The sequence below is a fragment of the Chrysochloris asiatica genome, unplaced genomic scaffold, assembly GCF_000296735.1.
Source record: "Chrysochloris asiatica unplaced genomic scaffold, ChrAsi1.0 scaffold00087, whole genome shotgun sequence".
Classification (NCBI taxonomy): domain Eukaryota; kingdom Metazoa; phylum Chordata; class Mammalia; order Afrosoricida; family Chrysochloridae; genus Chrysochloris; species Chrysochloris asiatica.
This window is the reverse complement of record NW_006408605.1, coordinates 7,094,776-7,107,538: the sequence shown is the minus strand read 5'-3', so window position 1 is coordinate 7,107,538 and position 12,763 is coordinate 7,094,776. Positions and strand designations below refer to the sequence as shown.

The 12,763-nt window shown below is 38.3% G+C and overlaps 1 protein-coding gene across 1 annotated transcript in view; it reads right to left on the bottom strand.

Annotated features, from left to right (window-relative positions):
* The window catches only part of KDM3B (lysine (K)-specific demethylase 3B), a 104,707-nt gene that overhangs the window by 79,540 nt on the left and 12,404 nt on the right, over positions 1-12,763 (bottom strand). The window contains exons 2-3 of the mRNA XM_006866121.1: positions 6,761-6,928; positions 435-548 (exon numbers count right to left, since the gene is read on the bottom strand). Of these exons, the coding sequence (XP_006866183.1) occupies positions 435-548; positions 6,761-6,928 (282 nt within the window). The remainder of the gene's footprint in view (positions 1-434; positions 549-6,760; positions 6,929-12,763) is intronic.

The window sequence follows — 12,763 nt, the reverse complement described above, 5'->3', positions numbered from 1 at the left end:
TTTTATTTAAACTACTAACTTACCCATTTTCTCTTTGTAACTAAAGATATACCTAAGCTCTTAAATCTTTCATGCTGCTTGGATCTGGCCCAAACTCCCAGCCTATCCTGCTAATGACATCAGCATAGAGTCCTCTCAGATTTAAGTTACTGCAGCAGTCTCCTTAAGGAAGCCACCTTATCTACAGATGCCCTGAGAATTGTGGTCTTTAGTTTTAGGTGGTTTTGAGGTAAAGTGGAATGGGATGTGCATACAGGAAAGTAGCCTCAGCCACTAAATATAATTTTCAAGGGAATATAGAAACTTTAAAAAGTACACATAAATTATTGGAGAAATAACCTCTTTCAGTGCTAAAAGAAACACTATATTTATACCAACAAAGACATTACCAAGGAAAGAATTAACAGGCTCTGGACTAGAGCATTTTTCTGTACCTGGAATAGATGCAACCCATTAGCATCTGACAGGAAACGAAGCTCTCGATCCAAAAGGTATTCAACTGGAACCACAGAACCCAAACCCAGTTTATCTACTAGGGGAGTGAAAGTCTGTGAAGTACAATGAAAATAAATTAATTAACACTTGCAAGAGAAACAAAATTCTAATTCAACTGCATCTGTAACTTTGGAGGAATATCCATCATTAATATATTTTACCCCAGAAAAGCTAAAGCATTAAAGTCCTTTAGAAGCATTCCCAACCCGACATCTGCCCCTCAGATAATCAGAAGAAGCAAAGTAGAATAGAAAGTCAGCTTGATTATCTTTATTTTGGGATAAAAAGGACAAGTTATTGTTGTTGTTGAAGTGCTGTTGAGTTAGTTCTGACTCATAGCAACCTGGTATAGGGTTTCCGAAGAGCAGCTGGTGGGTTTGAACTGCCAACCTTTTGGTTATCAGTCTAGTGCTTATTCTACAGTGACAAAGAAGATGAATGAGAAATTCCTTATTCTCCCTAGGGCTCTGACTAATCTTACCATGCTTCAAGGGGGCTAAATTATAGTGAATTTCCAGAATAAAGAATTGTACCTTTATCATCTCTATTGTTGTTAAGTGCTGTTGAGTCGATTCCGACTCACAGCGCTGGCCTTGCAGTTCAAACCAACCTTGTGGTCCAGTACATTATCCTGCAGCGCCACACCAGGACTTCTTATCATCTCTAGAGTGCCTGAATTCTTTGTGAGATTTCTAATATAATCATATAATAATAGGATATTTATTTAATTTTTAAAAAACCTCACTTCCACTAAGTCTATTCCAACTCATAGTGACCCTGTGTAGAATTTCTGAGAATATAAATCTTTAGAGGAGCAGAAAGCCTCATCTTTCTCCCAGAGAGTGACTGGTAGGTTTGAATGGCGGACCTTGTAGTTAGCAGGCCAGTGCTTATTCTACAGCAACACCAGGGCTCCTTAATTTATAAAATGTTGTTAAGTGCTGTCAAGTTGATTCTAACTCAGTGACAATGTATACGTTTCCGAGACTGCAAATCTTTGTGGGAGTAGAAAGCCTCATCTTTCTCCAGTGGTGCATCTGATAGATTTGACTGACCTTGTGATTGGTTCCTGTTGTAACAGCTGTTATTGTTAAGTGCCGTCAAGTTAGTTCCAACCCTGTATAGGGTTTCCAAGGAGCAGATGGTGAGCTTGAACCGCTGGCCATGCAGTTCAAAGTGACTTTGCAGTCCAGTGCATTAACTCACAACACCACACCAGGACTCCTTGTGGTTAGTAGTGCAGTGTTTATCCTACAGAGCTGCAGTACTCCAATACAACTATTGTTGTTAGGTGTCACTGAATCAGTTCTAACTCACAGTGACCCTATGCACAATAGAACAAAAGACTACCTAGTCCTTTGCCATCCTTTGAACCCATTGCTGCTGCTGCTGTGTTGATTCATCCCCTTGGGGGGCTTTTTGCTGACCCTCCACTTTACCAAGCATGATGTCTTTCTCCAGGAACTGTTTCCTCCTGGCAATATGTCCAAAGTAAGAAAGACAGAGTCTTACCTTCCTGGCTTCTAAGAAGCTTTTTGGTTGTACTTCTTCCAACACAGATTTATTTGTTCTTCTGACAGTACACGGTACACTTAATATTCTCCATCATTCGAATGCATAGATTCTTCTACAGCCTTCTTTATTTACTGCACAATTTTCATATTAATATGTTGTTGTTGTTGTTAGGTATCATTGAGTTGGTACTGACTCATAATGACCCTATACACAAGAGAACAAAACACTGCCTGATCCTGGGCTAACTTCACTATCATTGCTACGTTTGAGCCCAGTACTGCTACCATTGTGCCGATCCATCTTGCTGAGAGTTTTCCTCTTTTTTCTCCAACCCTCTACTTTATGAAACATGATATCCTTCTGCAGGGACTGATCCCTCTTGACAATATATCCAAAGTAGGAAAGACAAAGTCTGGTCATTCCAGCATCCAAGGAGCACTCTGGCTGCACTTCTTCCAATACAGATCTATTGGTTCTTTTGGCAGCCCATGGCACTTTCAATATTCTCCTCCAACACCATAACTCAAATGCATCAATTCTTCTAGGTCTTCCTTATTCACTAACCAACTTTTGCATGCATATGAGGTTATTGAAAATACTATAGCTTGCATCAGGCGCACTTGAACCCTCAAACTGACATCTTTAAAAACCATTCAGTGTTCCCTTGTTCTGTTCGAACAACTGCCTCTTGGTCGATGAACAGATACCTCATGAGCACAATTAAGTTTCTAGAATACTCATACTGAGCAATGTTGTCCATAGCTTGTCATGATCCACACAATTGAAAACCTTTGTGTAGTCAATAAAGCACAAGTAATCATCTTTCTGGTATTTTCTGCTTTCAGACAAGATCTATCTGATGTCAGCAATGATAGCCCTTAATCCACATCCTCTTCTGAAACTGGCTTGAACCTCTGGAAGTTCTCTATCAATGTATGGTTGCAGCCGTTTCTGTATTACCTTTAGTAAAACTTTACTCACGTGGGATCTCAGCGATATTGTCCAATGATTTCTGCATTCCATTGGGTCACCTTTCTTTGGAATGGGCACAAATACAGACCTCTTCCAGTCAGTTGGCCAGGCAGCTGTCTTCCAAATTTCTTGGCGTATATGAGTGAGTGCCTCAAGTGTTGCTTCACTTTGTTGGAAGATTTCAATTTATATTCCATCTATTCATGGTGCCTTATTCTTTGTCAATGACTTCAATGCACCTTGAACTTCTTCCTTCAGGATCATTGGCTCTTGATCAGATGCTACATCTTGAAATGGTTGAACATTGACCATTTCTTTTTGGTACTCTGTGTATTCCTTACACCTTCTTTTGATGTTTACTTCATTTTTCAGTATTTTGCCAATAAAATCCTTCAATACCGCAAGTCGAGGTTTGAATTGTTTCTTCAGTTCCCTCAGCTTGAGAAATGCTGAGCGTGCTCTTCCCTTTTGGTTTTCTAATTCCAGGTCTTTGCACATTTTTTTTACAATATTTGACTTTGTCTTCTTGAGCTGACCTTTGAAAATTTCTGTTCAGCTCTTGTACCTCCTTACCTCTTCCATTTGCTTTAGCATCTCTACACTAGAGAGCAAGTTTCAGAGTCTCTTCTGACATCCATTTTGGTCTTTTCCTTCTTTCTTTCTGTATGATGTTCTTGATGTCATCCCACAACTCTTCTGGTCTTCAATCTTTAATGTGTAATATATCAAATCTGTTCTTCATATGATCTCTAAATTCAGGTTGGGTATATTCAAGGTTATATTTTGACTCTCGTGGGCTTCTTTTAATTTTCTTCAGCTTCATCCTGAATTTGCATATGAGCAAATGATGGTCTGTTTCACAGTCTGCTCTTGGCCTTGTTTTGGCTCACAATATGGAATTTTTCCACCATTTCTTTGCCCAGATGTAGTCAATTTGATTTCTGTGTATTCCATCTGGTGAGGTCCATGTGTATAGCCAGTCGTCTTTTATGCTGTTTAAAAAAGGTATTTGCAATGAAGAATTCATTGGTCTTGCAAAATTCCATCATGTGGTCTCCAGCATTGTTTTACCACCAAGGCAATATTTTCCAACTACGATCTGTCCTCTTTATTTCCAATCTTTGCATTCCAATTGATAGTAATGATCAATACATATTGATTGCATGTTTGATCAATTTCAGACTGAAGAAGTTGGTAGTATTCTTCAATTTCATCATCACTGGCTTCAGTGATTGGTGCATAAATTTGAATAATAGTGGTATTTAGTATAGGTATTAGCTAGACTTCTTTGTAGGTGGCTGGATATTATCCTATCACAGATAGCATTATACCTCATGAATGCTCTTATTATGTTCTTTTTGATGATGAATACAAAGCTACTCCTCTTCAATATGTCAATCCTGGCACAGTAAACCATGTTATTGTCAGATTCAAAATGGTCAATAGCAGTCCAATTCAGCTCACTAATGCCTAGGATATCAATGTTCATAAGTTCCATTTCATCTTTTATAATATCCAATTTTCCTAGATTCATGCTTCGTACATTCCATGTTCCGATTATTAATGGATGTTTACAGCTGTTTCTCTTCATTTTGAGTTGTGTCCCATCAGCAAATGAAGGTTCTGAGGGTTTTACTCCATTAGTGTCATCATAGTCAACTCTACTTTGAGGAGGTAGCTCTTCCCCAGTCGCATTTTGAGCGCTTTCCAACCTGAGGAGCTCATCTTCTGGTATTATACGTGACAATATTCTGGTGCTTTTCATCATGTTTCAATATTCAATAATCTGGTGCTAACAGTTTTCCACAGCTATTCATAACATTTTCAGTGACTAACTATTCAGTAGTAGTCCATCTCTTCTTTTTCCTAGTCTGTCTTCATCTGGAAACTCATCTGAAACCTGTCCATCATGGGTGACCCTAATGGTATTTAAAATACTGGTGGCATAGCTTCCAGAATCACAGCAATACACAAGCCACCACAGTATGACAAACTGACAGATAAGTGGTGGATATGCATATGAGGAGACTGAAAATATCATGGCTTGGATCTGGAGCACCTTAGTCCCCAATTCAAATGGATATTTTTGCTCTTGAACATTTTAGAGAAGTTTTTTGCAAGGGATTTGTCTAATGAAATACAGCGCTTGAGTTCCTGACTGCTGCTTCCATGAACATTTTTTTGTTGGTACAAAAAATGCAGATGGTACATTGTGGATCCAAGCAAAATGAAGTTTTTGATAACTTCAATCTTTTCTCCATTTATATGGATGTTATTTATTATTAGTTCAGTGAGGATTTTTGTTTTCTTTATATTGACGGCTGAAGTCTTTGATCTTCATCAGTATTTCAAGTGAGGCTGTATCATCAGCATTATCGTAGGTTGTTAACCAGTCTTCCTCCAATCCTGATGCCATATTCTTCTTCATGTAATCCAGCTTCTCAGATTATTTATTTGAGTAAGTATGGTGAAAGGTTACAACCCTGATTTTAATCTGTTCAGTCTTAATACAATTGTTGTTGAATTGGTTCCGATTTATAGTGAGCCTGTATAAGGATATTCAAGGAGCAGCTAGTGAGTTTGAGCAACCAACCTTGTGATCCAGTGCTTTATTCTAGAGCACCACAGCAGGAATTGTTGTTGCTGTTGTTAAGTGTCTTCAAGTTGGTTCCAACCCATAGTGACCCTGTATAGAGTTTTCTGAGGAGCAGCTGGTGAGCCTGAAGTGCCAACCTTGCAATTCAAATGGCTTTGTAGTCTGGCACATTAACCCATAGTGCCACACTAGGACTCCAGGAATAGGTACATGTAAATTCATATTTCTATTTCATAAATAGCTTACAAAAGTCATCCAGATCAATAAAACATTTAAGGAAAAAAAAAAAAAAGTCATCAGAGGCCCCAAATACATTTTAGAAAACAAACAAAAAAATGTTCATTTAGAAGTGATAATATATTCAACTCACAGGTAAAAAAATGTTTTGAATTATTACGTATTTAATTTGAGTAGTCACAGGAGAATTCAATTTTTTAAATGCTACGATTTTTGCCTATATCTGCTAATAATAGAATTCTTGTTGTTGTTAAGTGGAGTTGTTGAATCGATTCCAACTCACAGCGACCCTGTATATGTTTCTGAGGACTATATAGTAGGTTTGAACCATCGGTTAGCAGTCCAGTGCTTATCCTCCAGAGCCACACCAGGACTCTAGAAACAAATGGATACTCCCCGAATTAAATTTCATTACACAAATATTTTATTTCACTCCAAAACCACAATTAATAATTTTTTTTACATTTAAGGATTACAAACACTGTTTTCAAAACCTTGTTATGAAAAAAAGACTAAATGTGAAAAAATTATTTAGAGAAAAAAGAGTATTATCAAATATTATTTAATATATAAGGTTTCAAGGAACTCTGGTGGCATAGTGGGTTACGTGTTAGGCTTCTATCTTCAAGATAAACAGTTCAAATCCACTAGCTGCTCTTAGAAAAATAAGGCTTTCTGCTCCCATAAAGATTCACAGCCTCGGAAACCCTATAGTTTCAGAGTCAGAACCAACTCACCTGCACACCACCACTATAGAAAGTTTCAGAGGACACTGGAGAAAACATTTCTCCTAGCTTGTGCTTTTGTAACTCAGGGTAAAACTGTGTTAAGGACAAAGTATACAATTTTGGAGAATTTTAAAGAATTCGGCTATTGAATACACAGCACAGGGACATTATATGAGATAAAACTCAAATCTGTTCCTACACAGTGAGAGAGACTCACCAGAGCTGGCCACTGTGCAATCGAGATTCGAGTACCCTGGAAGAGGACTGGATCCTTCCGGGGTGCCCATACGAGTGACCCTTCCAGCAGCAGCACAATAACTTCTTCCGCATGAACTTTAACCCAGGAGTGTTGCTTCCAGTTACAGCCATCAAATTCTACGAATATCTGTTAAAAAAAAAAAAAAGAAGTTTGGAAGTCATATTTGGAAAAACCTCACATTGTAAAATATACAAAAAAAAAAAAAAGTAAATCCCATGCTTTGAACAAATGACTGGAAAAAATTCTACTAACTTGTGTTTAAGTTCTTTTAATAGATTTCAATAAAATTTGATTATACTTCAGAGAGTCAGAAAGCAGATTCTCAGGTCCACTATGAAAAGAGGTAAGGAACATGAGTTATCTATAGTCATTTGATAATTTTTAGCAGTGCCCCCAACTCTTAGCTTCCTATTTACCTCTATACATAGTAGCTGGAGGTTTTGGATGTGCAAGTCACTGTGTATTCAAGAATACAGAAGTTAGCACACTTCCTAGTCTCAAGGAGCTCATACTCTAATAAGAAGAAAAATATTTTACAATTCTACTGAAAATGACAATGTTTAATAGGTTTAATAGGTGATCTGTGCATAAGGTACAAAAAAAAGTAAATACATTAAAAAAAAAAGTCCTCCTACACTTAGCTTGTGGATTGTTAAAGTGCCACGGCGCCAGTGACCTCATATTTGCTAGCTGAGGCATGCTGTAGTCACAACAGTGCTTTGCTTCCTCCCAGAAGAAACACTCCACTTTTGAGATCTACTTAAAAACACAATTATAATAAATAAATATTATGCTGAGATTTGGCTTTTTCCATATAAATTCTGACTTCTGAACATGATTGAGCAGAGAATAAAGAGCAAGACACACGCATAATGTGCTCACTGGAAACCCTACACAGGATTGCTACGAGTCAGAACTGAATGGATGGAATTTAGCAACAATATCACTATTTAGAATACACATGACCAGTGCATAACATAACACCCTCGGAAATCCTGTACAGGGTCGCTATGGGTCGGAACCGACTAGACGGCACTTAACAACAACATAAGAAGAGCTTGAGCATTCATTTATCTACATCCCATTTGCCTTTGAATGCACTCTAACTTACGGTGACTTCACGTATAGTAAAGTAGAACTCTAGAACACAGTTTTACTCTAACATACACCATGAAGAAAAGCTGACTTGATGGCAACTGGTTTTCATCTTCAAAGAATTTTAGTTGACTTTTAGAAAATGCATGCAAACTATAAATTTAAAAATCAGAGTCAAGAAAAGTGAGCCTCAACAACACAACTGCTATGACTAAGTGACATATTTTGTACTGAGTTTCCTAAAGCCCACCCTGAAAATGAAGGTAAGGTCAGTTAGTTACATACTTCTCGCCATTCAAAAGAAAAACACAGCAATTATTTAAGAAAGCAAAGTTTTGTACATACATGTACCATTATTTCTCACATGTATGATTATGTGATGAATAAAATTAAAATCCATTATATTCATAATAGCTTTTGTCAGTTTGTATGTTCTCATATAACCAACATTATTATAATTAGAATTACATGAAAGATAAAGGATACTTATACTTGAAAAGTATGGAACTACAGCTCTGTACTATAGCATTAGGCTATTTGTGAATTGAAATACTTGCTAAAAAGTTACCCCAGGAGTAAAATTCATTATTAGCTCTATTTTTACCATCTAGATCAACTATGCTTCATATGTACTTTAAAATGCATGAGGGAGAAGCAAGACTCAGGGAGAAGAAGCATGATTCTCACAGAGAAAGTTCAAATAATACTGAACTGTACTATATTTAATATATGAATGAGCTCATTCATATATACACACATGTTCTAGGGGATAAGATCTAGTCACTGCCTTCAGGTAACTTACAGGCAAATGGAGAGATGCATTCACACTTACACATAAATGGAGACTCATATCAAGAAAGGTAGTACAGCAAAACTTGTCAAAGTCAGAACCTGTGTAAGTGGAAATCAGAAAAGGAAAACGCAAATATTTTCCACCAACAGAGCGGCAGAACTGTAGGATCAGCACAAGACTGTGAACTAGAAAGTCAGCAGTTCTAACCCACCAGTTGCTCCTCAGAAACCCTATACAGGGTCACTGTGAGTCGGAACCAACTAGACAGCACTTAACAACAATAGAGCAACAGAAAAATGTTAAGACTGCACCCTGTCAAATGCAGAAAACTTGAGAGACCTGGGAAATCAAGGCAGCCCCATGGAGTTCAGGCTCTCTAACAGCTATCACTGTACCAGTACAATAAACAAAGCTTAGGGTTTCTGTTCCAGGAAGCCTGGATTTGAATCTCAGCTTCTCTTGATATGTAAAACTTGGGCAAGTCATTTTCCCTCCTCAAATCTTAGTTTTCTCCTTTGTGGTAAGTCACACCTCACAGAATGATTATGATAATTAAATAAGGTAATGGATACAAAAAGACAAGGGTAAATTTTCAAAAAAGTGTTCCTATAAAAATCATAAAAACCTTGGAGCGGAGGACCCTGGGACCATCAATGGAGAAGAGCGAAGAGCGGAATCCTACCCAGAGAGGCAGTGAGGCCTGGGATGGAGGCAGAGAAGACAACGTCAAGAGATGGTGGGGCTGGGGGCTCCAGATCAGGGGATGGAAAGGGGCTGAGGACTATGGTGGGAGGGGGGTGCAAGTTTACAGGGTACACCCCTTGGTTGGGTGAGGATGCATGGACAGGATGATAACTATACCAACGAAATGATGGATGATGGAATGAATGTAAAGCTGATGTTCTCCCGTGTAGATTATCACAATTCACAATAAAACATTAAAAAAAAATCATAAAAACCTTTATTAAACAAAAAATATAAAAATGTGAAGCTACTGTTTCTCAACATACCATCCATCTAGGATGTTTGCATCTCTCTCAACGGCCACCCCCCCCAAATAATAATTCTAAGTTCTGTGATTTACATCACATCAAAACAGCAGTTTTGGCATCTTCAAGAGACTCACCAAGTCACTCCTCAGAAACTCTATACAGGGTCGCTTAACAACAGTACTTAACAACAACAAAGAGACTCAAATTCTTTTCAATGTTCTTAGAGGTTTGGAAATAGAAAAACATCTGAAGGGGCAAGATCAGGGCTTTAGGGTGGATGGGGTAAGGTTTTAATGAAATTCCAGTAGAACAGCCCTTGCTAAACTCGAAGAACGAGCAGGTGCATTATCTTCATGAAAAAATTTCTCAGCACAACTTTTCCTCATCAATGCAGTTTTTCCTTTTCTTAAAATTTCTTCCAAATAAGTCACCATGGTTGTCCTGTGTCCTTCAAGAACACAATTGAACCTTTGTTTTGAAGGTACTCTAATGAGGCTAAGTATATTATTGACAGAACTTGTCTGTAGCCATCCACTGATCTCAGAGACATTTTTAAACACATTTGGTTTACAATAAATCATACATGTATGAGCTGGAACCCTAACAGCGATACTTTTTGACTTACCCGTGTACTTTGGTCAGTTGCAAAGCACCATTTGGGCATATGCCATATAATAACTGTAAATATAGTATACTGGATATTCAGAAGTAGGAGAAATCACTTTAAATTGATCAGAAGGATTGGTAGGAGCTGGGTCCAACAAAAGTTCAAAATTCTGGGATGGTACGAAACTAGCACACAGTATGGAAGCACTGGAAGATATGTCTAAAAAGATGATACAGAAGGCCTTGAAAACTGAAATGAAAAAGTTGGGCTTCACTCAGCTGCCAATGGAAGATGTATCTGTGTACAATTGTTATTAAAAAGCTTCTGATCCAGATCAAGACATGATTAGTGCAACTGATTTTAGGAGAAAGATGAGGCTTTATGCTTCTGTAAAGATTTTAGAGCCTTGGAAACCCTATACAGGGTGGCTGAGTTGCAACCAACTCAACAGCACTCAACCAATAGCTAGTAGTGGAATTTTAGGGAAGGAGGAGAGGGGTTCTTAACATGACCTAGCGTGGGAGCAGTGAGACCAGGATCCACGAGCCTTTTATCACCAAGCCATGATGACTAGCTGGATGTTGCGGTTGTTGTTAAGTGCCGTTGAACCAATTCCAACCCATAGCGACCCTGTATAGGGTTTCCGAGATGTTGTGGGAGGAGAATAAAAAAATGACTTAGATTCTGAACCAGAGACTGGGAGAATAGTAGTGTCATTACAAAAATAAACTGATGTCAGAAGGCGGTGAGGGTTGAGGACAGACAAGACCCTGCAAGCCACAAAAAGCATGGTGTTGTCAATGCCCAGGCTGGGTCTCATTCTGAATGTCTGAAACTGAGGCTTTGTGATGACTTGACATTGGGTGACCTGCTCAGTTCTACTTTGCCAGCCACACTCTAAAAATCAAACATTGTTGTCAACTGCTGTCAAGTCGGTTCTGACTCACAGTGACCCTGTTTAGGGTTTCCAAGGCTGTAAATCTTTGTGGGAGCAGAAAGCCTCATCTTTCTCCCTCAGAGTGTCTGGTGGGCTCAAACTGCTGCTGAACTTATGGTTCACCATCTGGTGCTTATCCTATGGGGCCACCACACTCTGTAAAAATAAACATTGTTGTTAAGTGACTTTGAGTTAGTTCCAACTCATAGTGACACTGTATAAGGTTTCTGAGGAGTGACTGGTGAGCTTGAACCTTGCGGTTCAAATTGACTTTGCAGTCCAGCACATTAACCTGCAGCACCATACCAGGCCTTATCATGCTGTTGTTAAGTGCCGTCGAGTCAGTTCTGACTCATAGCCACCTTGTGTAGGGTTTCCAAGGAGTAGTTGGGTGAGTTTGAACCGCCAACCTTGTAGTTCAAACCAACCTTGTGGTCCACTGCTTCATCCTACAAAAAATCATCACTTATCTGGAAAATCAGGGTTTTTGTTGTTAAGTGCCACTGAGTGGGTTCCAACTCATAGCAACCTTGTACAGGGTTTCAAGGAGTGGCTGGTGCATTTGAACCACTGACCGTGTGGTTCAAACCTATCTTGTGATGCAATGCTTTATCCTATGGTACCTAATGTAAGAGCAATTACTTCCCACCTGCCTGGGCAAAGGTTATGAAGTAAAACATTAATTTGACAAAAATCACAGTATATACATTCTAGGATCAAGCAACAGCTCTAACCTAATTATATGAATTTGTTTTAAGATGATTATGGAGTGTGTGCTGTCGGTTAATGCGCTGTACTACAAGGTCAGTTTGAACTGCAAGGTTGGCGGTTCAAGCTCACCAGCTGCTCCTTGGAAACCCTATATCTAGGGTTGCTGTGAGTTGGAATTGACTTGATGGTACTTAACAACAACATATGTATAGGTAAAAATGTTCTCCCAACAATAAGGCTTAATTCTGGTCCTAGCAGTATGCTCACTTCCTAGGTAGCAATCAAAAAAGTTAGAATGCAGACAAAGCAACCATTTAATATCAAAGTACATAGAACCTGTACTCTTAAAATGATAGTGGTCATATCACAAGACAATTATTAGTAAAAACTAACAAACATCAATGGTAGTGGATGGGTTGAATCAAAGATGATCAAGTTGATAATCTAAACAGAACAGAACTGAATAGTATGAGATGGTATTTTTTACAAAAACTTGATTTAAATTTCTACTATTAAAGTAAAAGTAGCAAACAGCACTGTACACACTACAACCAGAAACCAAGAACTAGATATAAAATGTGTCAAGGAGAGTTAGGGTTAAAACTCTTGGCTTTCATTAAAAAATTGTCTTTATGGCCTAAACATGATTTATATTGTTATTGTTGCATGGTGTTGGTTCCAATTCACAGCAACACTATTTAGGGTTTCTGAGAGTATCAGGTGGGTTTGAATTGCTGACTTAGATGTTAGCAGTCCAGTGCTTATCTGCAATGCCACACCAGGACTCAAATTATCTTAATTATCATTAATATATTCATAGTGTTGT